General features: G+C 39.5%; 1 protein-coding gene across 2 annotated transcripts in view; it reads right to left on the reverse strand.

Annotated features, from left to right (window-relative positions):
• Positions 1-24,623, reverse strand: part of LOC126297567 (fibrillin-2-like) — a 597,958-nt gene that overhangs the window by 1,349 nt on the left and 571,986 nt on the right. For both annotated transcript variants that reach the window (XM_049988509.1, XM_049988508.1), the window contains one exon: positions 17,232-17,361. In XM_049988509.1, the coding sequence (XP_049844466.1) occupies positions 17,232-17,361 (130 nt within the window). The remainder of the gene's footprint in view (positions 1-17,231; positions 17,362-24,623) is intronic.

The following is a 24,623-nucleotide window of genomic DNA, read 5'->3' on the forward strand; positions in this document are numbered from 1 at the left end:
AATTACATTCATTTTGAATATGACGTGCATGGCAGCAGTGCAGAAGGTATCATAAATGGAGAAGGTGAATTGTCAGGAGAAGATTAAGAAGTAATAGGGTAAATTTATCAGATTAAATGAAAGAAAGAAAACAGAAATAGAAGGCCATGAGGAAAGCATGAGTGCTGTTTACAACTTGGGAGATATATTAGTTTGCTGTTAGAGGGATGGATGAGAGGGAAACCATACTGATTATAACATGATAAGCATTAATCCTCCTCTTGAATACAGTGTGATTTTGGATCAAACATAGGTTATTGAGAACTATGCTCAAGACTCATATGGCTGGAACTGAGAAGTAGATGGCTTTAGTGTTATACATAGTCAGAGCCAGGGTGCAGGACATATTGTATCTTGTGCTGCAACTAGATTTCCTGCATGGTATAACATTTTTTTCTTTCCAGTTATCATCCAATATTAACATAAACTCTTTATCTTTTTTCTAAGCAAACTGAATACACAAAAAAGCACAAAAGGGACAAGAATGATTTTTCACTCTGCAGTGGAGTACACACGTACTTCAAACTTCCTGGCACATTGAAACTGTGTGCCAGACAGGGCTTGAATCCAGAACCTTTGGCTTTACCTGGCAAATTATTGGGGGGAGGTAAAGCTATGTGGGTTGGTCATGAATACCTACTGGGTCCCTCATTCATTAAAGGCAAAGGTTTCGTGTTCAAATACCACCACTTAATCTACCAGAAACTTTCATAAAAGAACTGTTTCATGAAAACGTTTACTAGTTAACTTCCAGTGTGACTTATTTGGGTTTAGTTTAAGACAAAAGTTTTATGTCCATCAAGATACTGATCAAAGGTTCTTATCTGGTACAGCAACAGAATGTTCAAATTGTTGCTGCTTTCATAGAACTGTGTATCATCAGTATGTAAGTGATAGCTATAAGAACATACCACAGAAGAAATATCATTTATATACAGTGGACTAAAAACTGAACCTTATGAGACTCCTCTATGCAAATTCCTGCTTGAAGACTTCTCCAACCCACAGAGAACTTGTTGATATTTGCTTTTAAGTTAGCTGTCAAAGTACAATACTGAACTGTTTGAGAAAATCATCTGTTTTTATTTTCATAAGTAATAGATCAAAGTAAAAAATATCAAAATCCTTGATGACATCAAGCAGTGTTAAAACTATCACTTCAAGTCAGTCCATGGCATATTTGAAGTCATCTGTCAATTTGATTAATGCAGTTGCTGTGATATGATGTTTCCAGAAGCCTCATTAATATTTATCAAGGATGTTGTAAATTTTAAGGCAGTCCATCAGTCGTTCATGAACAACATACTCCAAGGCATTAGATATTGTAGATAATATGCTGATTGGCCAAAAGTTACCTGGTGTTTTAGGATTATCATTTCTTGGATGTTGGTCTAATTAAGCTTTGTTCCCATTCAGTAGATTAAGTACCACTAATAAGAGAGAACTGAATATGTATGTTAGAAGCAGAATAATAATTTTGGTGAAGTTTTAATGATTCTTATACTCACTCCATCAATACCTAGGGCTTATGAGAGATTCTCATGACAACTGCTTTCTATACTGCATGTCTAGAAACACTTTGTACAGAAAGCGCAAATGTTTTCAAAGTACTACTATGTGGTTGAAAATTTATTGCTATTTGAGTGCTGACTAGTGCAGAGAAAAAATCAACTTCATCTGTGGAAGATTAAAAAATCAGACTTTGCTTTTTTATGCTGAAGGTGCACAGGATTTCACTTGTTGCATACAACAGAACAAGCATAAATGCTTTTGGCATTGTACACATTTTGCTTCGCTTTGTTCCCGACTTTTCAGCCTACTTCATAAAGCTCAAGTACGGGATTTTATTGAATCGTCTGTTAATACAGTCTCACCTACTCATCATCTGACAGTTCCACAGCCTGTTGTGTAGCAGGAGCTCTCTTTGCTCTCTTTATTTTGACTGTATGTTGAGGGGCATGTTTATCATGAAGAGCTATATGTCTGTGACTGAATTCCCAAACTTTACTGTGTAATGTCAACCCATTGCTTACATCCTACCATTGGATATCTCAACTGGCTTTTCTAGGGCACCGTGATTGACTTGTTTCACATGGCATGCCTTTCCTAAGGGTGATCATAGTCACAGTAAACCAGGCTGCCTACCATGGCCATCTACAGGCTTCAGCAAATGACAGACTAATTTAAAGGAGCAGACTGGTCAATGACAGGAATAGTTACTGACAATGCAAAATAATATGTACTTCCCTGAGAGGTTGTATTTTTCTTAAGCAGTGATCAAGAATTGGTAGAGGGAAGGGCTTCAATAAAAGTTAACTAAATGATTAAGGAGGAAGTGGCACTGAAATAATAGGTTGCTATCAGAAGAGGTAAACTAAATACAAATTTAAATTAATTTCTGATGAATTAATTTACTTAGATATGAAAGGATATACTACATCCATTGTATTGCCTGAGGACATGCAGCTCGTTCCAGCATCGGCTACTCAGGACGATGTAACCATCGGAAGAATGGCTTTCTACAAATCAGGGTATGTAATGTTAGATTCCTTAATATTAAGGGTGGGTTAGAGAACCTGATAAAAGAAATCAATAGAATGAAATTTGGTACTGAGAAAATTAATAAAGTATGGTGTCTGGAAGAACAGTATTTATGGTCAGATGATTATAGGGATATCAACAGATAATAAAGTATGAATAATGCAGGAGAAGGTCTGATAATAGACAACAAAAAGGAGTGGGAATGAAATACTACAAAAAGCAGAGGGAAAAGATTATCACAGATGAGATGGATACAAAGCCCAACCCTTCACTCCAGAACAGGTGTGTATGCTGACTAGATCTGCAGATTATAAGAAGGTTGAAAACATGTAGGATGAGATAAAAGAAATTAATCAGATAGCTAAGGGAGAAGAAAATACACAGCATGGTAAAACTTAAGGATCAGATAGATAAAGTAACATAATATATTAACAACTCAGTGGAAATGAATGACAGTGTGGGAGCATGTTTCCAGAGGTCTTCCATTTATGCACAGAAAGTTGGACATCACATGGCGTGAGGTCTGCATGAAAGTGAGCCAGTTGAAGGAACAGGAAAATACAGTGTGTGTCAATCGGTGAACAGTTACAGTGCACTGTGGTGTTGTTCTTCATTACAGCATGGCCTGGAGACAACATATCGATGACTTCATGCGGGCAAGGATAATTGAGAAACTGGAAGATGGGTAAGTCTGACGAGTGTAGCAGAAGGGTCTGGTTTAGTTCACAGCATTGTTTCACATGCATGGGGAACATTCCCAACCACAGACACTGCTGCCTGAAAAAGAGGAGCTGGCCGATCATGATCAACTACAGCAGCAGATTACTGGCACCTTCTGCAACAGGCACATCAAACAGTGGGTGCAATACATTTAACAAAACTGCAAAGCATACAGTATCATGCTCCACAGTGGCATGGAGACTGCATGAGGGTGGTTTCTTTGTCTGATGACCAGAATGTTGTGTTCTTGTGACATACGCACATTGAAGGCTCCAAATGTGATGAGAGCAGATGAAAGGAGATTCAACCTGAGTAGTGATTCTGGATGTACCGTCATACTGTGAGAGGTGGGAACACAGAGTGCACCCAGAGACATTGTCGAACATGCGTCATTTTGGTGGTCTAGGTCTTCTTGTGTGTGGAAGCATAATTGAATGAGTGCACTGATCTCCGAACTTTGAACATGATACACTCACTGGCAACATTTAGTGTAACATTGTACTCCTTACCCATGTGTGTCAGAGGCGCATTCAATCCTTACTTCTTTTTTATGGATGATAATGTGTGACAGTATCGAAAAGCACAGGTGAATCTCTTTGAATGAGAGGATATTTAGAGAATGGAAAGCCTTAAATACCATCAAACATGTGTGGGATACAGTGGGGACATGTATTGCAGCATGTCCACACGCACCAATGACCATCCAGCAGTTGTCAACTGTGCTGATGGAGGAATGGAATGCCCTAACACAAGAACTCCTTAACAGTTTTGTGGCCAGCATGGGAACATGTTGCAGAGCAGGCATTGCTGTCTGTGGTGATCAGACCCTATTAAGAACCAGGTCCCGCCTTTTGCAATGTCTGGAAATAAAAGTGTCATTTTTGTTTGTCTCATGGTGCATTTCTTTCAATTACCTTCTGTTCTATACTGTAGCAGTTCTTTCTATCGATGGTTGAAGTTTAATTGATCATATTACTTGACAGTTACACACCACGCGAAAGTTACATTCACACCAGTTTTGCACACCAGTATATAATTTTAGTAAGGAACTGGAATTTTATTGTGGTAAGGGAGTCTAGGAAAAATGGGAACATGTACTTGGAAGGAAGATATGAAGGAGGAGCTGCCTGGTAAAATTTTGCACACAGCAAATTTAATCATTGATAACATTTGGTTTGAGAAACATGAAAGAAGACTGTATACATGAAGGACTCCTGGAGACACTGAATAGTTTCAGATAGGTTATAAAATGGTAAGACATGGATTCTGAAACAAATTTAAAACTGCTAAATGTTTACAGGAGCATTCTGAGCATAATTTATTGGTTATGAACTTCAGTTTAAAACTGAAGACATACAGAATACTGAAGAGACGGGCTGTGGATAAATTGAAAGGAAAAAAAAAAATGTGTTTACAAATTTTAAATTGAGCATTGGGCGACAGTAAGTGAAACAGGTTAAAACAATGCAACAGAAGGTGAATGAGTAAGTATGAGAGATGACATAGTGAAGGTAGTACAGGAACAATGTGATGAAAAGACAAGGTTCCATTGAAACCTTTGAATAATTAATCTACATCTACATACATACATACTGCACAAGCTACTATATGGTGCATAGCAGAGGATACCTTGTACTGGTACTAGTCATTTGTTTTCCTGTTCTACTCACACATAGAGTAAGGGAATGAAGTATGTCTATATGCCTACATACAATCCCTAATTTCTCTCATCATTATACCCCCTATGTGAAATGTACATTGGTGATAGTACAGTTATTCTGCAGTTGGCTTCAAATGCTGGTTCTATAAATTTTCTCAATAGTGATCCATGAAAAGTACATAATCTACCCACCAGGGATTCCTACTTGAGTTCATGAAGCATTTCTGTACTACTCATGTGTTGAACGAACCTACTGGCAACAAATCTACAGCTTGCCTTTGAATTGCTTCAATGTTTTCTTTTAATCACATCTGCTGGGGATCCCAAAGACTCAAGCAGTACTCAAGAATGGGTCAAACTAGTGTTCTATACAGGGTATCCTTTACAGACAAACCACACTTTACTAAAATTCTCTCAATGATCTGAAGTTGACTTTTCACCTTACCTTGTACAATCCTTATGTGCCTGTACCATTTTGTACCACTTTGCAACATTAATTACACCTAGATATTTAATTTGACATGAGTGTGTCAAGCAGTACACCACTAATCTACATCTATACTCTGCAAACTACTGTGAAGTGCATGAGAGCAGATACTTTCCTTCGTACCAGTTATAAGGGTTTTTTCCCCACTCCATTAATATATGGAGTTTGGGAAGAATGATTGCTTAAATGCCTCCATGCATGCTGTTATTAATCAAAGGGGGTTGTAGTACATTCCTAGAGTCATACTTTAAAGTCAGTTCTTGAAACTTTGTAAGTAGGTTTCTCAGGGTAGTTTACATCTATCTTCAAGAGTCGGCCAGTTTAGTTTCTTCAGCTTCTCTGGGCACTCTCCCATGGAACAAACAAATGTGTGACCATTCATGCTGCCCTTCTCTGTATTCATTAAATACCTCCTGTTAGCCCTATTAAGTGTGGGTCTTACACAGTTGAACAGTATTATAGAATACAGACATGAGTAATTTGTCAGCAGTCTCCATTTTAGACTGACTGTATTTCACCAGTATTCAACAAATAAACCAAAGTCTACCATTTTTTTTCCTCCCCCCATGAACCATGGACCTTGCCGTTGGTGGGGAGGCTTGCGTGCCTCAGCGATACAGATGGCCGTACCGTAGGTGCAACCACAACGGAGGGGTATCTGTTGAGAGGCCAGACAAACGTGTGGTTCCTGAAGAGGGGCAGCAGCCTTTTCAGTAGTTGCACGGGCAACAGTCTGGATGATTGACTGATCTGGCCTTGCAACATTAACCAAAACGGCCTTGCTGTGCTGGTACTGCGAACGGCTGAAAGCAAGGGGAAACTACAGCCGTAATTTTTCCCGAGGACATGCAGCTTTACTGTATGATTAAATGATGATGGCATCCTCTTGGGTAAAATATTCCGGAGGTAAAATAGTCCCCCTTTCGGATCTCCGGGCGGGGACTACTCAGGAGGATGTCGTTATCAGGAGAAAGAAAACTGGCGTTCTACGGATCGGAGCGTGGAATGTCAGATCCCTTAATCGGGCAGGTAGGTTAGAAAATTTAAAAAGGGAAATGGATAGGTTAAAGTTAGATATAGTGGGAATTAGTGAAGTTCGGTGGCAGGAGGAACAAGACTTCTGGTCAGGTGACTACAGGGTTATAAACACAAAATCAAATAGGGGTAATGCAGGAGTAGGTTTAATAATGAATAGGAAAATAGGAATGCGGGTAAGCTACTACAAACAGCATAGTGAACGCATTATTGTGGCCAAGATAGATACGAAGCCCACACCTACTACAGTAGTACAAGTTTATATGCCAACTAGCTCTGCAGATGATGAAGAAATTGAAGAAATGTACGATGAAATAAAAGAAATTATTCAGATAGTGAAGGGAGACAAAAATTTAATAGTAATGGGTGACTGGAATTTGAGTGTAGGAAAAGGGAGAGAAGGAAACATAGTAGGTGAATATGGATTGGGGCTAAGAAATGAAAGAGGAAGCCGCCTAGTAGAATTTTGCACAGAGCACAACTTAATCATAGCTAACACTTGGTTTAAGAATCATGAAAGAAGGTTGTATACGTGGAAGAACCCTGGAGACACTAAAAGGTATCAGATAGATTATATAATGGTAAGACAGAGATTTAGGAACCAGGTTTTAAGTTGTAAGACATTTCCAGGGGCAGATGTGGACTCTGACCACAATCTATTGGTTATGACCTGTAGATTAAAACTGAAGAAACTGCAAAAATGTGGGAAATTAAGGAGATGGGACCTGGATAAACTGAAAGAACCAGAGGTTGCACAGAGTTTCAGAGAGAGCATAAGGGAACAATTGACCGGAATAGGGGAAAGAAATACAGTAGAAGAAGAATGGGTAGCTCTGAGGGATGTAGTAGTGAAGGCAGCAGAGGATAAAGTAGGTACAAAGACGAGGGCTGCTAGAAATCCTTGGGTAACAGAAGAAATATTGAATTTAATTGATGAAAGGAGAAAATATAAAAATGCAGTAAATGAAGCAGGCAAAAAGAAATACAAACGTCTCAAAAATGAGATCGACAGGAAGTGCAAAATGGCTAAACAGGGATGGCTAGAGGACAAATGTAAGGATGTAGAAGCTTATCTCACTAGGGGTAAGATAGATACTGCCTACAGGAAAATTAAAGAGACCTTTGGAGAGAAGAGAACCACGTGTATGAATATCAAGAGCTCAGATGGCAGCCCAGTTCTAAGCAAAGAAGGGAAGGCAGAAAGGTGGAAGGAGTATATAGAAGGTTTATACAAGGGCGATGTACTTGAGGACAATATTATGGAAATAGAAGAGGATGTAGATGAAGACGAAATGGGAGATACGATACTGCGTGAAGAGTTTGACAGAGCACTGAAAGACCTGAGTCGAAACAAGGCCCCCGGAGTAGACAACATTCCATTAGAACTACTGACGGCCCTGGGAGAGCCAGTCCTGACAAAACTCTACCAGCTGGTGAGCAAGATGTATGAGACAGGCGAAATACCTTCAGACTTCAAGAAGAATATAATAATTCCAATCCCAAAGAAAGCAGGTGCTGACAGATGTGAAAATTACCGAACTATCAGTTTAATAAGCCACGGCTGCAAAATACTGACGCGAATTCTTTACAGACGAATGGAAAAACTGGTAGATGCAGACCTAGGGGAGGATCAGTTTGGATTCCGTCGAAATGTTGGAACACGTGAGGCAATACTGACCTTACGACTTATCTTAGAAGAAAGATTAAGAAAAGGCAAACCTACGTTTCTAGCATTTGTAGACTTAGAGAAAGCTTTTGACAATGTTGACTGGAATACTCTTTTTCAAATTCTAAAGGTGGCAGGGGTAAAATACAGGGAGCGAAAGGCTATTTATAATTTGTACAGAAACCAGATGGCAGTAATAAGAGTCGAGGGGCATGAAAGGGAAGCAGTGGTTGGGAAAGGAGTGAGACAGGGTTGTAGCCTCTCCCCGATGTTATTCAATCTGTATATTGAGCAAGCAGTAAAGGAAACAAAACAAAAATTTGGAGTAGGTATTAAAATTCATGGAGACGAAGTAAAAACTTTGAGGTTCGCCGATGACATTGTAATTCTGTCAGAGACGGCAAAGAACTTGGAAGAGCAGTTGAACGGAATGGACAGTGTCTTGAAAGGAGGATATAAGATGAACATTAACAAAAGCAAAACGAGGATAATGGAATGTAGTCAATTTAAATCGGGTGATGCTGAGGGAATTAGATTAGGAAATGAGACACTTAAAGTAGTAAAGGAGTTTTGCTATTTAGGAAGTAAAATAACTGATGATGGTCGAAGTAGAGAGGATATAAAATGTAGACTGGCAATGGCAAGGAAAGCGTTTCTGAAGAAGAGAAATTTGTTAACATCGAATATAGATTTATGTATCAGGAAGTCGTTTCTGAAAGTATTTGTTTGGAGTGTAGCCATGTATGGAAGTGAAACATGGACGATAACCAGTTTGGACAAGAAGAGAATAGAAGCTTTCGAAATGTGGTGCTACAGAAGAATACTGAAGATAAGGTGGATAGATCACGTAACTAATGAACAGGTATTGAATAGGATTGGGGAGAAGAGAAGTTTGTGGCACAACTTGACTAGAAGAAGGGATCGGTTGGTAGGACATGTTTTGAGGCATCAAGGGATCACAAATTTAGCATTGGAGGGCAGCGTGGAGGGTAAAAATCGTAGAGGGAGACCGAGAGATGAGTACACTAAGCAGATTCAGAAGGATGTAGATTGCAGTAGGTACTGGGAGATGAAGAAGCTTGCACAGGATAGAGTAGCATGGAGAGCTGCATCAAACCAGTCTCAGGACTGAAGACAACAACAACAACAACCATTTTTTTTACCCAAGACTGAGCATATTTGCTCATTGTATTTCATATCAGTACAAAGTGTTATACCCACATATTTGTATCAGTTAACCAATTTCAACTGTGACTCCTTCCATCGATATGGTGGCAAAAATTCTTGTTCAAAACTGGTGGTAGGCAGAAAACATCTTCCGAGATTGTCCTAAATGCTTTCTCCGAAAATTATTTCGAGCAGTTAGTCCACGTACCCATGTGAATTGTAAATGGTTGCAGAAACACACTTGATCTCTTAGCCACAAACAATCCAGAGCTAATAGAGAGGATCATGACTGATACAGGGATTAGTGATCACAAGGTCATTGTAGCTAGGCTCAATACCGTTTCTTCCAAATACACCAGAAACAAACACAAAATAATTTTATTTAAAAAAGCGGATAAAGTGTCACTAGAAGCCTTCCTAAGAGACAATCTCCATTCCTTCCGAACAGACTATGCAAATGTTGACGAGATGTGGGTTAAATTCAAAGATATAGTAGCAACAGCAATTGAGAGATTCATACCTCATAAACTGGAAAGAGATCGAACTGGTCCCCCACGGTACACAAAACTGGTCCGAATGCTATTGCAGAGGCAACGGAAAAAGCATGCAAAGTTCAGAAGAACGCAAAAACCCGAAGATTGGCTAAAATTTACAGACGCGCGAAATTTGGCACGGACTTCAATGCGAGATGCCTTTAATAGGTTCCACAACGAAACATTGTCTCGAAATTTGGTAGAAAATCCGAAGAAATTCTGGTCGTATGTAAAGTACACAAGCAGCAAGACGCAGTCAATACCTTCGCTGCGCAGTGCCGATGGTTCTGTTACCGACGACTGTGGCGCTAAAGCGGAGTTATTGAACACAGTTTTCTGGAATTCCTTCACCAGGGAAGACAAATGGAATATTCCAGAATTTGAAACACGAACAGCTGCTAGCATGAGTTTCTGAGAAGTAGATACCTTAGGGGTTGCAAAGTAACTCAAATCGCTTGATACAGGCAAGTCTCCAGGTCCAGATTATATACCGATTAGGTTCCTTTCAGATTATGCTGATACAATAGCTCTCTACTTAGCAATCATATACAACCACTCACTCACCGTTAGATCCGTACCTACAGATTGGAAAAATTGCGCAGGTCGCACCAGTCTTTAAGAAGGGTAGTAGGAGTAATCCATCGAACTACAGACCTTATCATTGACGTCGATTTGCAGTAGGGTTTTGGAGGATATACTGTATTCAAACATTATGAATCACCTCTAAGGGAATGATCTATTGATACGTAATCAGCATGGTTTCAGAAAATATCGTTCTTGTGCAATGCAGATAGCTCTTTATTCGCACGAAGTAATGGCCGCTATCAACAGGGGATCTCAAGTTGGTTCCGTATTTCTAGATTTCCGGAAAGCTTTTGACACCGTTCCTCACAAGTGACCTCTAATCAAGCTGCGGGCCTATGGGGTATTGTCTCAGTTGTGTGACTGGATTCGTGATTTCCTGTCAGAAAGGTTGCAGTTCGTAGTAATAGACAGCAAATCATCGAGTAAAACTGAAGTGATATCAGGTGTTCCCCAGGGAAGCGTCTTGGGACCTCTGCTGTTCCTGATTTATATAAATGACCTGGGTGACAATCTGAGCAGTTCTCTTAGGTTGTTTGCAGATGATGCTGTAATTTACCGTCTAGTAAGGTCATCCGAAGACCAGTATCAGTTGCAAAGCGATTTAGAAAAGATTGCTGTATGGTGTGGCAGGTGGCAGTTGATGCTAAAAAACGGAAAGTGTGAGGTGATCCACATGAGTTCCAAAAGAAATCCTTTGGAATTCGATTACTCGATAAGTAGTGCAATTCTCAAGGCTGCCAATTCAACTAAGTACCTGGGTGTTAAAATTACGAACAACTTCATTTGGAAACACCACATAGAAAATATTGTGGGGGAAGGCGAGCCAAAGGTTGCATTTTATTGGCAGGACACTTAGAAGATGCTACAAGTCCACTAAAGAGACAGCTTACACTACACTCGTTCATCCTCTGTTAAAATATGGCTGCGCGGAGTGGTATCCTTACCAGGTGGGATTGATGGAGGACATCGAAACGGTGAAAAAAAGGGCAGCTCGTTTTGTATTATCACGTAATAGGGGAGAGAATGTGGCAGATATGATATGCGAGTTGGGATGGAAGTCATTAAAGCAAAGACGTTTTTCGTTGTGGTGAGATCTATTTATGAAGTTTCAGTCACCAACTTTCTCTTCCAAATGTGAAAATATTTTGTTGAGCCCAATCTACATAGGTAGGAATGTTCATCAAAATAAAATACGAGAAATCAGAGCTCGAACATAAAGCTTTAGGTGTTCATTTTTCCCGTGCGCGCTGTTCGGGAGTGGAATGGTAGAGAGATAGTATGATTGTGGTTCAATGAACCCTCTGCCAAGCACTTAAATGTGAATTGCAGAGTAATCATGTAGATGTGGATGTAGATGTAGATGACTCATCGACAGTCATAGAGTACTACATTTTTTTTCATTTTGTGAAGTGAAAATTATATATTTCTAAACATTTAATGCAAGTTGTCAATCTTTGCACCACTTGGGAATCTTATCAATATCTGACTGAATATGTATGCAGGTTCTTTCATGTAGTGCTTCATTACAGATTACTGCATGACCTGAAAAAGTCTGAGATTACTTCCGAGGCCATTAATATACGACATGAACAGTTAGGGTGCCAACACCCTGGGACACATCTGAAGTTAGCTCTACACCTGTTGATGACTCTCCATCCAAGATAACTTGCTCCTTTCTACCAAAAAACCCTTGATCCAGTCGCAAATATTGCTTGATACTCCCTACGATCATACTTTTGATGTAGTACTGAGTCAAATGCTTTTTCTGTGGCTGAGAAGTACTGTGTCTATCTGACTGCCTTGTTCCAAGGCATTCAGTAAGTCATGTGAGAAAAGTGAGAGTTGAATTTAACATGATCAGTGTGTTCGGAATCCATGTTCATTGGCATAGAGAGCATCATTCTGTTTCAAATACCTAATTATGTTTGAGCTCAGAATATGTTCTAAGATTCTACAACAAATACATGTCAAGGATATTGGACAGCAGTTTTGTGTATTACTCCAACAACCCATCTTGCAAATGAGTGTGATAGAGCTTTCTTTCAACTATTGGGCCCGGTTTTTTGTTCAAGGGATCTATGACACATTATAGTTACATAGTTCCTCTATGTGCTCCTGTCCCATGCTAAAAGTCTCTATTTCCGCACTGAGATATAACACTGCTGCTTTTTATCTCATTCATTGAACATATAAATCTTTCTATTTGTTTACGTTGTCCTTTGTACTTTGATAATCATTGTTGCCACAACTGCCTCATGACCACATTTCTATTATGGTAATTACTGAAAGCTTCACACATTTCTCTTGTGACAGCCAAACACATTTCATTCAGCATCTCTCTGTCTATAGCCTGATGCTTTGTTTTATAACTACTGAGCAATAGTCTCCATTTCTTTACACTAACTGGAATAGTCTCTTCAACATACTGAATGAGACTGCCAGCATACACACTGAGTGCATGTGGTGTTCCTTCCTGCCATTTTCCCAAGGGGTACCATTACTTGTTGTATGTTTTAACTGCTGATGATTTATAGACCCTTATACTTTTGTGTTTGCCTCCTCTTTACACAGGACTCAGCAGGTTCCCAAACACGTGAAGTGTGTTACAGTGTCTCAATTTCACTTTCAGTGAAAGAGAGCATCTCATATTTGTTGAATCTTTGTATCTTCCTACAGTCACTTGACAATGACACCTTTCCATACACCAAAGCTTCTTCAGCAAACAGCCTCCTGGCATGGATGATATCTTAAACATTGTATTTTTTGGCTTTCCTTTTGCTATCTTCTACTGCTATACTAGACCAGTCAATGAGTGACTGGAGAGAAGCCATTGACTCGCTTAGAGATTTTACATAAAACCAGAATTTTCTTGGGTTCTTGGCAATATCTTTTTATGCTTTGTGCCTCAATGTCTCTACAGACATACAATTTTCTATCAACCTTTGCCTGTCATCATTTGCACATTCATTTTTTCCCAAGAATGCAACAGTCTCTACTTCCTCAGAAATTTCTGAATTTTGTCATTAATCCATGGTGGGTCTTTTCCATCCTTAATCCAATTATGTAACACATACTTCTCTAGGGAGCGATTTACAGTCCATTTAAACTTGGCCCATAATTCCTTGATGTTTATTTTGCTCAAACTAAATGACATCCATTCATTTTCCAAGTGGGATGCTAACAAGTGCTAATCTGCTCTTTCTTGCAAAAATACTCTCCGAGGCTTGGATTTATTAACATTAGTAACCATTTTTACAATGATGGCATCATGATCACTAATCCCTGTCTCTATACCAACTCCATCATTAAGGTAAGGCCTCTTTGAAGCTACAAGATCTAAAATATTTCCATTGTGTGTTGGCTGTCAAACTAGCTGCTCAATGCAGTTTCTATAAAATGAGTTCGAAATTAATTCACAAGATTGCCTGTCCATATCATCTGCAATGAATCCATAGATTTCCAAGTCTACACTCAGTGGGTTAAAGTTGCCTCCAACTAATACTGCATTACCTGGGAATTTCCATGCTACTGGGCATAGACTTTCTTCGAATAGTTTTAGAACTGTCATGATGGAATTGGGTGGCTGCTAGAAACGTCTTATAACAACTTGAGCTCACCTAGGCCTGTTTGGAACATGACCTCAATAGACATAATAATTTTGACTATACTGAACACTACCCCTCCTTTGGTGTCTAATCTGTCTTTTTCAATATACATTCAATGCATCACTAAAATATTTCAGAGCTTTCTGCTTCAGGTTTCACTTAGCTCTTAGTTCTGACAATAATCTGAGCATTACAACTTTCCTGAAGGGCAGGAGACATTAAATTTAGCCGATGAAAGAAGAAAATGTATGAGGACATGCTGGAAACTAATGCCTCTGAATTTGTTATGTGAAAATTCTTGAAGCTTTTAAATAAAACCAACTTTATTAACATCCTACAACTTTATTCTTCATGTCTATATATTTATTTCTCAACATAGTCACCCTGGCAAATTTCCCCCAAGTAGAGACCATATTGTTGATACCATCACTGCAGAATGTTGGACTTTGTTGATGGAGTCACAACCACACCTCTGCTTGCACTGCTTCATAACTATCAAAGTGAAGTCCTCAAACGGGTTCTTTAAGTTCTGGAAACAGATGAAACTCACATGGAGCCAAGTCAGGATTGTATGACAGTGAAGTGAACCCAAGGTGTCGGATTGTTGCAGATGTCGCTGCACTGATGTGTGGTCTGGCACTGTCATGTTGAAGATGAGGGACAAGCTTTTCAAAATCATACACAATGACATAATTACATAAAACACTGCTTTGCAAAAAAGGCTATGGATGTCTAAAATGTGAGACTCAGAAATCACAAAATAGCAGAACAGCTATTCTTCAGGAGAAATGCAGAGCTATACAAACACGCATGACTATACAAAAGATAGGTACCTCAACAGGAGAATTAAGGAAACCATTGAATAAAAAGGAGAAGTAGCTTTAAAAATAACCAGAGCGTAGATGGAAAACCAGTACAAAAACCACTAGATGCTGAAGTGTGGCAGGGATTTATAAAAGTGCAATAAAAATTAAAGGAACTTAATGACAATATTACAGAGAGGGAAGAAGAATTGGATGAAGTCAAGATGGGTAGAGCAAAACTGCAAGAATAATTTGACAGAGCACTGAAAGACATATATCAAAACAAAGTTCCTGGAGTATACAAGATTCCTCAGAATTGTTAAGATCTTTGGGAGAACCAACAATGACATAGCTGTTCCACCTAGTATGCAGGATATATGAAACTGGCAAAATACTTTCAAACTTCAAGAAGAGTGTAATAATCTCAATATCAGAGGCTGCAGGTGCTAACAGGTGTGCTTATTACTGAACCATCAGTAAAATAAGCCATGGCAGCAAAATGCTAACTCGCATTCTATACAGAAGACTGAAGACTGGAATATCTCATAGAAGTAGACCTGGGGGAAGATCAGTTTGTCTTTCAAAGAAAAGTAAGAACAGATGAGACAATATTGACTCTATGAATTTGTTTTAGAAGACAGGCTGAAGAAAGACAAACCACTTCCCCACACAACCCCCAACAAACCGCTTCACAGTGGTTTATAGAGTATAGATGTAGATGTAGATATTTACAGCATTTGTACCTTTACACAAATGATTTTGAAACACATTCTCAAATTTACAAAGTTATCAGAGATAAATATAGAGAGTGAAGGTTATCTACAACTTGTACCAAAACTCAACTGAAGTTACAAGTGTTGAAGGACAGGAAATGGTGGCAGCAGTTGATATGTGAGGGGGAGACTTCTAATCCATTCCCATTGCTATTAAATTTGTTTACAGATCATTAATGCAGAAAACTGAGGAAAACATTGAAAAATAAATTAAAATTCAAGGAGAAGAAAGCAAAATATAAAGGTATGTGGATGACATAGTACCTGTGCCAGAGAAGCAAAAGATTTAGATGGTAACTTTAATAGTGCCTTGAAAAGAAGCTACAATATGAACACAGATAAAAGTAAAACAAGGGTAATGGGATACTGCTGAATTAAATCAGGTGATGTGGTGGGATCAGATTAGGAAATGAGGCATGAAAAGCTGTAGAACTGTTTCGCTACTTGTGCTATGAAAAAAATGGTTCAAATGGCTCTGGGCACTATGGGACTTAACTTCTAAGGTCATCAGTCCCCTAGGACTTAGAACTACTTAAACCTAACTAACCTAAGGACATCACACACATCCATGCCCGATGCAGGATTCGAACCTGCGACCGTAGCGGTCGCGCGGTTCCAGACTGCAGTGCCTAGAACTGCTCGGCCACTCTGGCTGGCACTTGTGCTATGAAATAAGTGAAGATGGCAGAAGTGAAGAGGATATAAAATGTAGGCTGGAAATAGCAAAAGAAGTTTTACTGAAAAAGAGAAATATATTAAGACTGAATGGAAGCCTCTTCAGTAAGTATTTTTCTGCAAAATGATCTTATATGAACATGAAACATGAAGAATCTGATACTTCATCAGTAAGAGAATTATAGGAAAGTAATGTTGAGATTGAGAAGGGCTGTAGGTGAAAGATATTGCCTTCAAGAGAATAACAATAAAAAGGTGATAAGGGAAACTGAGGGTAACATATAATGTAAAAAGAAAAGACAATAGTGAAATTTTCAAAACCTAGGGAATGCACGTAGCACATCATATTTTATCTTAAGGATCTGGTATTAAAGTAATCTAATGCATTCATGTATTTCTATAGTTGATACATTCTCATGCCCACTGATATTTATCTATAAAAAGAGAGAAAAAAGCATTATATAGTAATTTATCAGCATTTTAAAATTTTTGCATAGTAGTGCAATACTTCATGACAACTTCAACTTATTGTAACAGCTGGAACAAACAATTCTACTTAGGAATCAGGAAATGGTTCACATATTCCCACACTAATGTTTGAAAAAGAAATAAATGATACCTATATTCCCCTGTATAGTTCTTGTAAAGCTTTTAAATATACAAAAGAACGTATGTGACTGTATAGCTAACAAAGACTGAAATTATGTTATATGGTTCAGTGTGCTCAATAAATTGTTTGACACAAATAATGCTTCTTGACAGGCAATAAATAAGTCATCATAACACAATGAGACATAGTGTTGAATGGAATCGTATCTGAATACTGCTCCAAGCAGGAAAATTTGAAATGTAACAAGCCAGATGTACTCTCTCATTTCTGTTATCAACACACACCATAGGGTGGCTTGCGGAGTATGAATGTAGATGTAGAAATATACTTACTTCTTATGCTCTGTGTCTCTTACAAAATTAGGAGGACAAACTATTCTGTTGCACTGATAACTTCCTCTGGTATTCAGACAGTTGTCATCTGGGCCACGGCACACATTTCCAATGAGACATTCATCAATATCTGTAAAAATCAAAAAATGAAAGTTACATCAAGAAGACACCACTAACAAGATTTAAATTACGATTTTCTCAGAATTCAAAATGTGTGCTCTTCAGTCCTAATGATAGACTTTTCCAGGCAACACTCTCAGCAAATATCTTGGTTTGTGGCATGATGCAGCACTGAAACCACATGGCTTGCCTGCTGATAATTTGTCTTTTGCACTAAGAGGGTGTGGCCTCTTAGTTTACCCATATTGGATGGTTCAAATGGTTCTAAGCACTATGGGACTTAACATCTGAGGTCATCAGTCACCTAGACTTATAACTACTTAAACCTAACTAACCTAAGGACATCACACACATCCATGCCCAACCTGCGACCATAGCAGCAGCGCAGTTCCAGACTGAAGCGCCTAGAACTGCTTGGCCACAGTGGCCAGCTACCCACATTGGACATAACATTTGAATGTACAACATTAACTTTGATTTGTGGACATTAAAAGTAAGAGAGCATTTGCTGAAGACAGATAACTAAAAACAAAGAACTTACAAGTAATGGTAGGATAAAAAATGCACATCAGAGCAGTTATATGTAAGGACTATTAATCTTAAGACATACAAGCACAAAAATGCATCGCTGCTGCACAGCACTCCTGCCGTACATTGCTGAGCACCCAGTATGTTTGAAACTGATTGGCAACTGGCTCTTATGTGAGATGGATGTCCTGGCAGCATTGAAGCTGCTGTCTGTGGCACAGGTGTATCTGCTGACTGTTCATTGGGGTTCATTAGCGTCCTGGAAGTGTGATTTGGAACAACTCTGCATGTGCACAGTGAAACAGGTTGTCTGAGAGAAGTGCAGGTGTATTTCTCAGATGTGTACACATTGTCAATTTTGTGTAATACCTCACAAATAGAGCAAACTGTGGTCCCTGATACTCTACTGACACTGTGAGTGCACTGGCTGTTTGAGAAATTGCATGGTGAACTACACTTTGGAGCATGTTGCCCAAAACATTTGTGATACCAACATATCCCATTGGTGTTGTGTCATTGTTCAAGAAGTTGGTTTGAACTGGTCTTGGGTTCGATACTGGCACCCTTTAGTTGCTGCTGCATGCACATCTGTACTACCAGGGCCTCCACTGTAGTTTGCAAGCTTTGGATCTACTCAAAAACACTCAGGGGGTATTGTGTCATAACAGCTGCACAATATGGAGTTGTCTCCTCACGTGAGCTGAGAAGGCATCTGTCAGTTTCTGCCTACCAGAGGGCTGGTGTTGACATGGCAATTGTTGTGGCAACTCAAGTGTCACATAGACTTTATCAGTGACCTATCTATAGCAATTTGTCGTCTGATTAATGGAGCATATTGCCAATGCTGTTTGCACTTGTGTTGGTAGTTGGTGCTGCAAAATTTAAAGTAAGAAAATGTCAGAAACTTTGGAGCTGTCTACTAGATTGTGAAGATGTTGCTAGAACTCTGATGAGTATGTTTGTCCTGATATATTACTTGTGTAACTCTGAGGTCAGTGGATTTTATATTGCAAGAAATTAACTCATTTTTATTGTTGTAAGTTGTCAGGTGATGGGTGCACTATAATGTCCAACACCAGTACTGTGGTTTATTGGTCCAAATTGCTTATGACCAAAGTAAATTTCTCATGATCATTGGTTACTTGTTGTTGCCAAAATATGTTCTCCATTATCACCAACCAAATTTGTGGGTGGGTGGATATAGAGGCTAGGGCCCATAACTGCAGGTGCAGTGTGGATGAACTGCTGGATACAGTGGATTACTTCAAACTGTGATCATTGTGTGGATGAACTTTTGGAAATAATGCACAGATATCTCATTGCTTTGAACTGTGGCTGTGGCTCTCTTGTAGAGCTTGTTGTTACTCACAGTTGTGAACTGGGAGCTCTTACCTGAGCTAAAGTCTTTTAAGTATAGCTTAACAGCATCTTTTGTCTTGACAAAAATGCTCGTGTGCTGTGATATGTGAGCACTGCATAGTGAATGCCACGTTATTGTACTGCATAGGGTACGTTCAGAACTGCTGAGAGAGTAAGTTCCAAAATCTGTGTATTGCTGTGTAGCTCATTAATCTTGTTAATGATGGCATGGAGTAGATTAACTTTTATTCATGAATATTAAAAATACAATATCATTTGGTGAATATAACTAAAAGCATATTACTTATAAGTGATGGTAAAGATAAAAATTGAACATCAGAGAGGTCACATGTAAGGACAGCTAATCTCATGGCACACAAGCACAAGAATGCATCACTGCTACTTGGGTTTAACAATGCTTGGCTCAAATTCACATGATATGATTCTTGTATTTGTGTATTCTAAAAGATTACACACACATTGTTAATTGATGTGCGTTACAGGCCACTTTGAAGCCACAGCAGCTGTCAACTGTTCATTAAGCTTGGTCATACATGATGCTGGCTATCAGTGTGGGCAAAACATGCCGATGCCCCTGCAACTATAGATAGTCAAGCATGTCACAGACTAATGAGTACATTAGTTGCTGTGCATGACACTGTAAGTGTTTGCATGACACTGTAAGTGTTCTCACTTTCCTGGGGCACATTGCCAATGTTAGACAGTATGCACAGGATGTTGAATGATCTCATTGGAGGAACTTGGTTTGAAGAGATACAGTGCCAATTAATAAGTTATTTTTATCAAAATAAAGCATTCTTAATTTTGGGTTAACTTGTTGTCTGACTGCCCATCAGTAGTTTATTTATTATTAGCATTACTGTTCATTGTCTGTTGGTGTGTTACTAGCCTAACCTTTCTGCTCAGCAAAAACTATGTCTGAATAAAACTGTTTAAGGCTAAAGAAGAGTTATTGGAGCTGCTTTAAATATTTTGGCGCAGTGTAGTGAACAAAGCTCTTTGTAATGTGACAGCCCAGTACCATTTTTTTTATTTTTTGACCCAGCTCTGTTATTTGGTTCATTCTTGTGAGTTCTCTGCTCATACTAGGAACCGTGGCTTGTCATAGCTTTTCGTTTGTTACTGGAGTTCAGTTGATCTGTCAATTCAGTTTTTTTTCCTTGCTGGCTTGAATAGTGACTATTGCAGCTTTGTGTTACATGTAGTTATCATGCTCAAGCGATATTATGGTCACTAATAGTGGATTGGTGATGAAGCTCACCATCACTGTGCAATGTGTTCACTAAGGAACCACAATTTCTTTCACTGTGAAAACAGCAGTTGTAACAAAAGAAGAAGCAGTTCCAAAACCAAGTAACAAAGCAGTATCAACAACAGTGAGAAATACTGCTGCTGCAAGAATCAGTCCAGCAAGATACAAATAGGCTATGGTTACAACTGTTGCAGCAGCAACAAAAACAGTCAGCAAGATAACCACAAAAGCCAGTGCCATTTTCTGCCTTTAACAAAGCAGAAGAAACCAGCATATTTATTTATGGTGTTTCTTACTCTGTTGGAAGATAAGTACCATTATACACACATTCTAGCAGTATGCCACACTGTTATCTTCTAATAGTCACTTACATGAACTGGCATAAAAGTTGCAGCCACTGGATGATCATAGTGGTCCAAAATTCTGTTTTGTCTGTGGTTCACTGATGAAACACTACAGTCACAAAATACACATTATAGCTGAAAAACTTAAAGTTAATCACTGTGCAAAACAGCCAGATCAATCTCATTTGGCATGTGACATGGAAAGGCAGGGCTTATCCCACCAGTGTAATATCTGAGGTGCATCATGTGATGTACCTTACATTCCATCACTAATTCATGAAGTCATTGTCATGTTAGCACCATAGAAACATGTCAAAACAAAAAGGCAATAGGCTTTTCACAGTCACTGCTTGATGAGTCCTACAACAGTGTTTGAAGTAGCTGCTTCCACTCAGAAAACCATTGGGTGGAATATTTATGATTGTAGAGTATCCAGTAGCCAATGTTGCCAGTCAATTGGTGACACCATGGCTGCATTTACATGCTAGACAATCTATGGCTGCAGCCTAGGGAAATGCAACATAAAAAGTTAAAATAAGAAAGACTTTGAATACTATGATACAGGTCCCCTTATAATTATAAAAGACATAGACAATACTATTTTGTATGGGCTCTTAAGCTGAAGTTTTCAGTGGACATCTGATATGAAAGAAGTTACACTTCTCTCTCAAACCCCCTCCTCCCTAGCATCAAATGCCCAGTGGTGCCCAGTCCAATATGTGGCACTGAAATGGAAAAAATTTTGAAGACTTGTAAATGAATGGTTAATGAAATTTTGACAGTTTGAAGTGAGTTTGTTCTTGCAAAAAGCCTTTGTACCTCATAACATCAAAACCAAGACCCAAAATTATTTTAATTCCTGCCTCCAGATGTGGGTTCAGCTCTTAAAGCTGGAAAAAACCATTTCTAAGATAATTTTATATGGGCAACGTACATACTTTTAACTCTATAGCATCTGCCAGATAGCATACAGACTCATGATGTGATACTACGGCAAAGTGGGTAATTTTGGCTTCATGCGGTATTGAAGGTGATATTTTAAGACAACTAATTTACGAAGATATTACAAGTAGCCTCATTAGTTGAAAGTGAACAAGCAAAATACATTATTTCAAAGCTGACAGAATGTCGATTCTAAGGGCCCTTCTTCGATTCCCAACTGGGTCAGAGATTTTCTCCGCTCAAGGACTAGGTGTTGTGTTGTCCTAATCACCATCATTTCATCCCCATCGATGCACAAGTCGACGAAGAGGTGTCAAATTGAAAAACTTGCACCTGGCGAATGGTCTATCTGACGGGAGGCCCTACTCACATGACATTTACATTTATTATTTCAAAGGTCTATTTTAAGATTGATTGTTTGGGAAGATATTCCATTTGATATAAATGTAAGTAAAATCTGCTTGGTCATTATCTTGCTTTGCCTAAGAAACGTGTTTCCCTCAAGATGAACATGAATTTCAAAATTTTGCTCTCTCTCTTTTTGAAATTATTCACAGCAATTATTTCAATTCTTTTTTTTATATCTCATCAGTACATTAACTCATAAAATGTGTAGTAAAATTTTATGCAGGTTTCATAATAATCCTTAATTGCTGTGTTGCAGGCTTTTCATTCAAAAGTTGTTCTAAAATGATATTTTTATGGGATAGCTATGATAGTAACCAAGTAATACATGAAACTGATCCAAATAACACAAATATGGCTTTATTCACAAACCTCTGAAGAATAACAGAAATAAGCCTCTTGTGATCCCACGCGTAACAAGACACAGAACGAATGATGTGAGTGGGGCAACTGGAAGAGCATAGAGACTGTCAGTCAACACTGCTCTGCACATATGTAGGTGCAAGTCATCAGCAGATACTCTACATTGGCACTCTTTCCAGCACTGTCTCAGGCATTGTCACTGGTGGGTCCAGCCCTTTCTGTTCTGCACCCTTGGGCATGCCAGCATCCTCATGCATTCCGACCCTATGCTCTGGTGCCCACCCAGCAATTGTCCTGTCCCCTGTCAGCACCAGCGGCTGCCACTTTGGGTCCAGTGGGTGCGTCTCTCATTGGGTTGCCAGCATCCCCTCCATTGCCTGGGCACCCACTTCACATGATGCAGAAGTGGAATGTATCCTTCGATTAGTGTGTGTGAATATGAGTGCATCGAGTGTGGTGTCGCAACACATGTCTGCTTGAATCAGCCGGCAACTGCGGGATGGCTGCTGGAGGTCACCTGCGGGAAGCATGTGTGCAGTGCAGTCTCTGCTGCGACTGACTCGAACAGCAGGCTGTGGTAACGGACCCAATGATAGAGATGGACTGGTACCCTGTGTTGAGAAGCTGGAACCTCGAAAGCAGGTGATGACGGGCTCGAGGCAGATTATGGTGAGGTGAGCTGCGGTGATGGAGGCTGCACTCATGAACCCATAGCTTCTGCTGGTGAGTGGGGTCACAACTGAGCAGAGTGGCATGCCACCAGCTCATCAGGCAAACAGATCTCACAAAGACAACAGTGGTCGGTATCCACTTGGGCTGGTGTCCAAACTGTTGCACCCACACCAGTGATCCCAGTGTGAAGCAGCCAGATGACTCCGAGCACGGCAGGTGTGGGAGAGGCCACAGAATGTGGAGGAGCATGCACAGCTGTTGGCTGTGAGGCAACTCAGCCAGGCTCCAGTCCCCCACAGGTATGAAGCAATAGGTGCTCAGAAAACAGAGAACAGCAGTGTCCAGAGAAGAACCCACCACAAACTTTTTCATTTTGGACTTTAACTTATGTACTTGTCATTCTGACTTGCCATTTGATGGAAGGTGAAATGGCAGAGACGTAACATGACAAATGCTGTGATGGGAACAAAACAATTGAAAGGCATGAGAAATGAACTGGGACCCATTATTGGAAACTAAGGTACAAGGCAACCCCTCAATAGAGAAAACCTTCGAAAGCATGTGAATGGTGATCTCAGCTGACATTGACGCACATAGGAGAATGTAAGGAAATAGGAAAAATGCATCCATAACCAAGAGCCAATAGGAATTCAAGAAGGGACCTGCAAAGTCTACATGAATCACATTCCCATGCTTGGTGGGGAGAGGGCCAGTGGACAGGGATTCCCACGGAGTTGCCTGTTGTTGGGCACACTGTTCACAAGCCGTGACAAAACGGACAATTTTGGCATCAATTCCTGGTTAAAATCATGTCTCCTAGCTAACAATTTAGTGCACAAAATTCTGCAATGAGGCATATAACCTCACACTGTAACTTGGCTGGAATGACTGCTCTGGGAGAGGCACCTTTCACGGACAGTAGCAAATCACCTTCAAAAACAGAGAGGTGATACCATAACGAAAAAAGTTCCACAGGGGGTCTGAAGCCTGACCTGACAATTTATCTGGTCAGACCTGTTGAAAAAACCAAATGACCTAGTAAAGAACTGGGTCAACAGCAACGGCAGCTGCTACGTGCGACCTCATAATTGGGAAACCTTTGACTACAGCCTGAATTTCAGTTTCAAGATGGACGCAAATCAATTCTTCATGATCAAAGTCAGGAGCAAGACTCTCAAGAATGTGGGACAAGGCGTCCGTAGACGCAGATGAAAAAGGGATTTTATAATTTTAGTGAGACAAGAACAGCACCCAGCATTGTACGTGGTGTGCTGCCTTGTCAAGCAAGGAAGTGTGAGGTTTATAAAAGGAAACAAACAGCTTATGGTCAGTAATAAGGTGAAACTTGGAGTCACATAAAAAACATGAAATTTCTGGAGAGCATAT

This window comes from Schistocerca gregaria, chromosome X (assembly GCF_023897955.1).
Source record: "Schistocerca gregaria isolate iqSchGreg1 chromosome X, iqSchGreg1.2, whole genome shotgun sequence".
Lineage (NCBI taxonomy): Eukaryota > Metazoa > Arthropoda > Insecta > Orthoptera > Acrididae > Schistocerca > Schistocerca gregaria.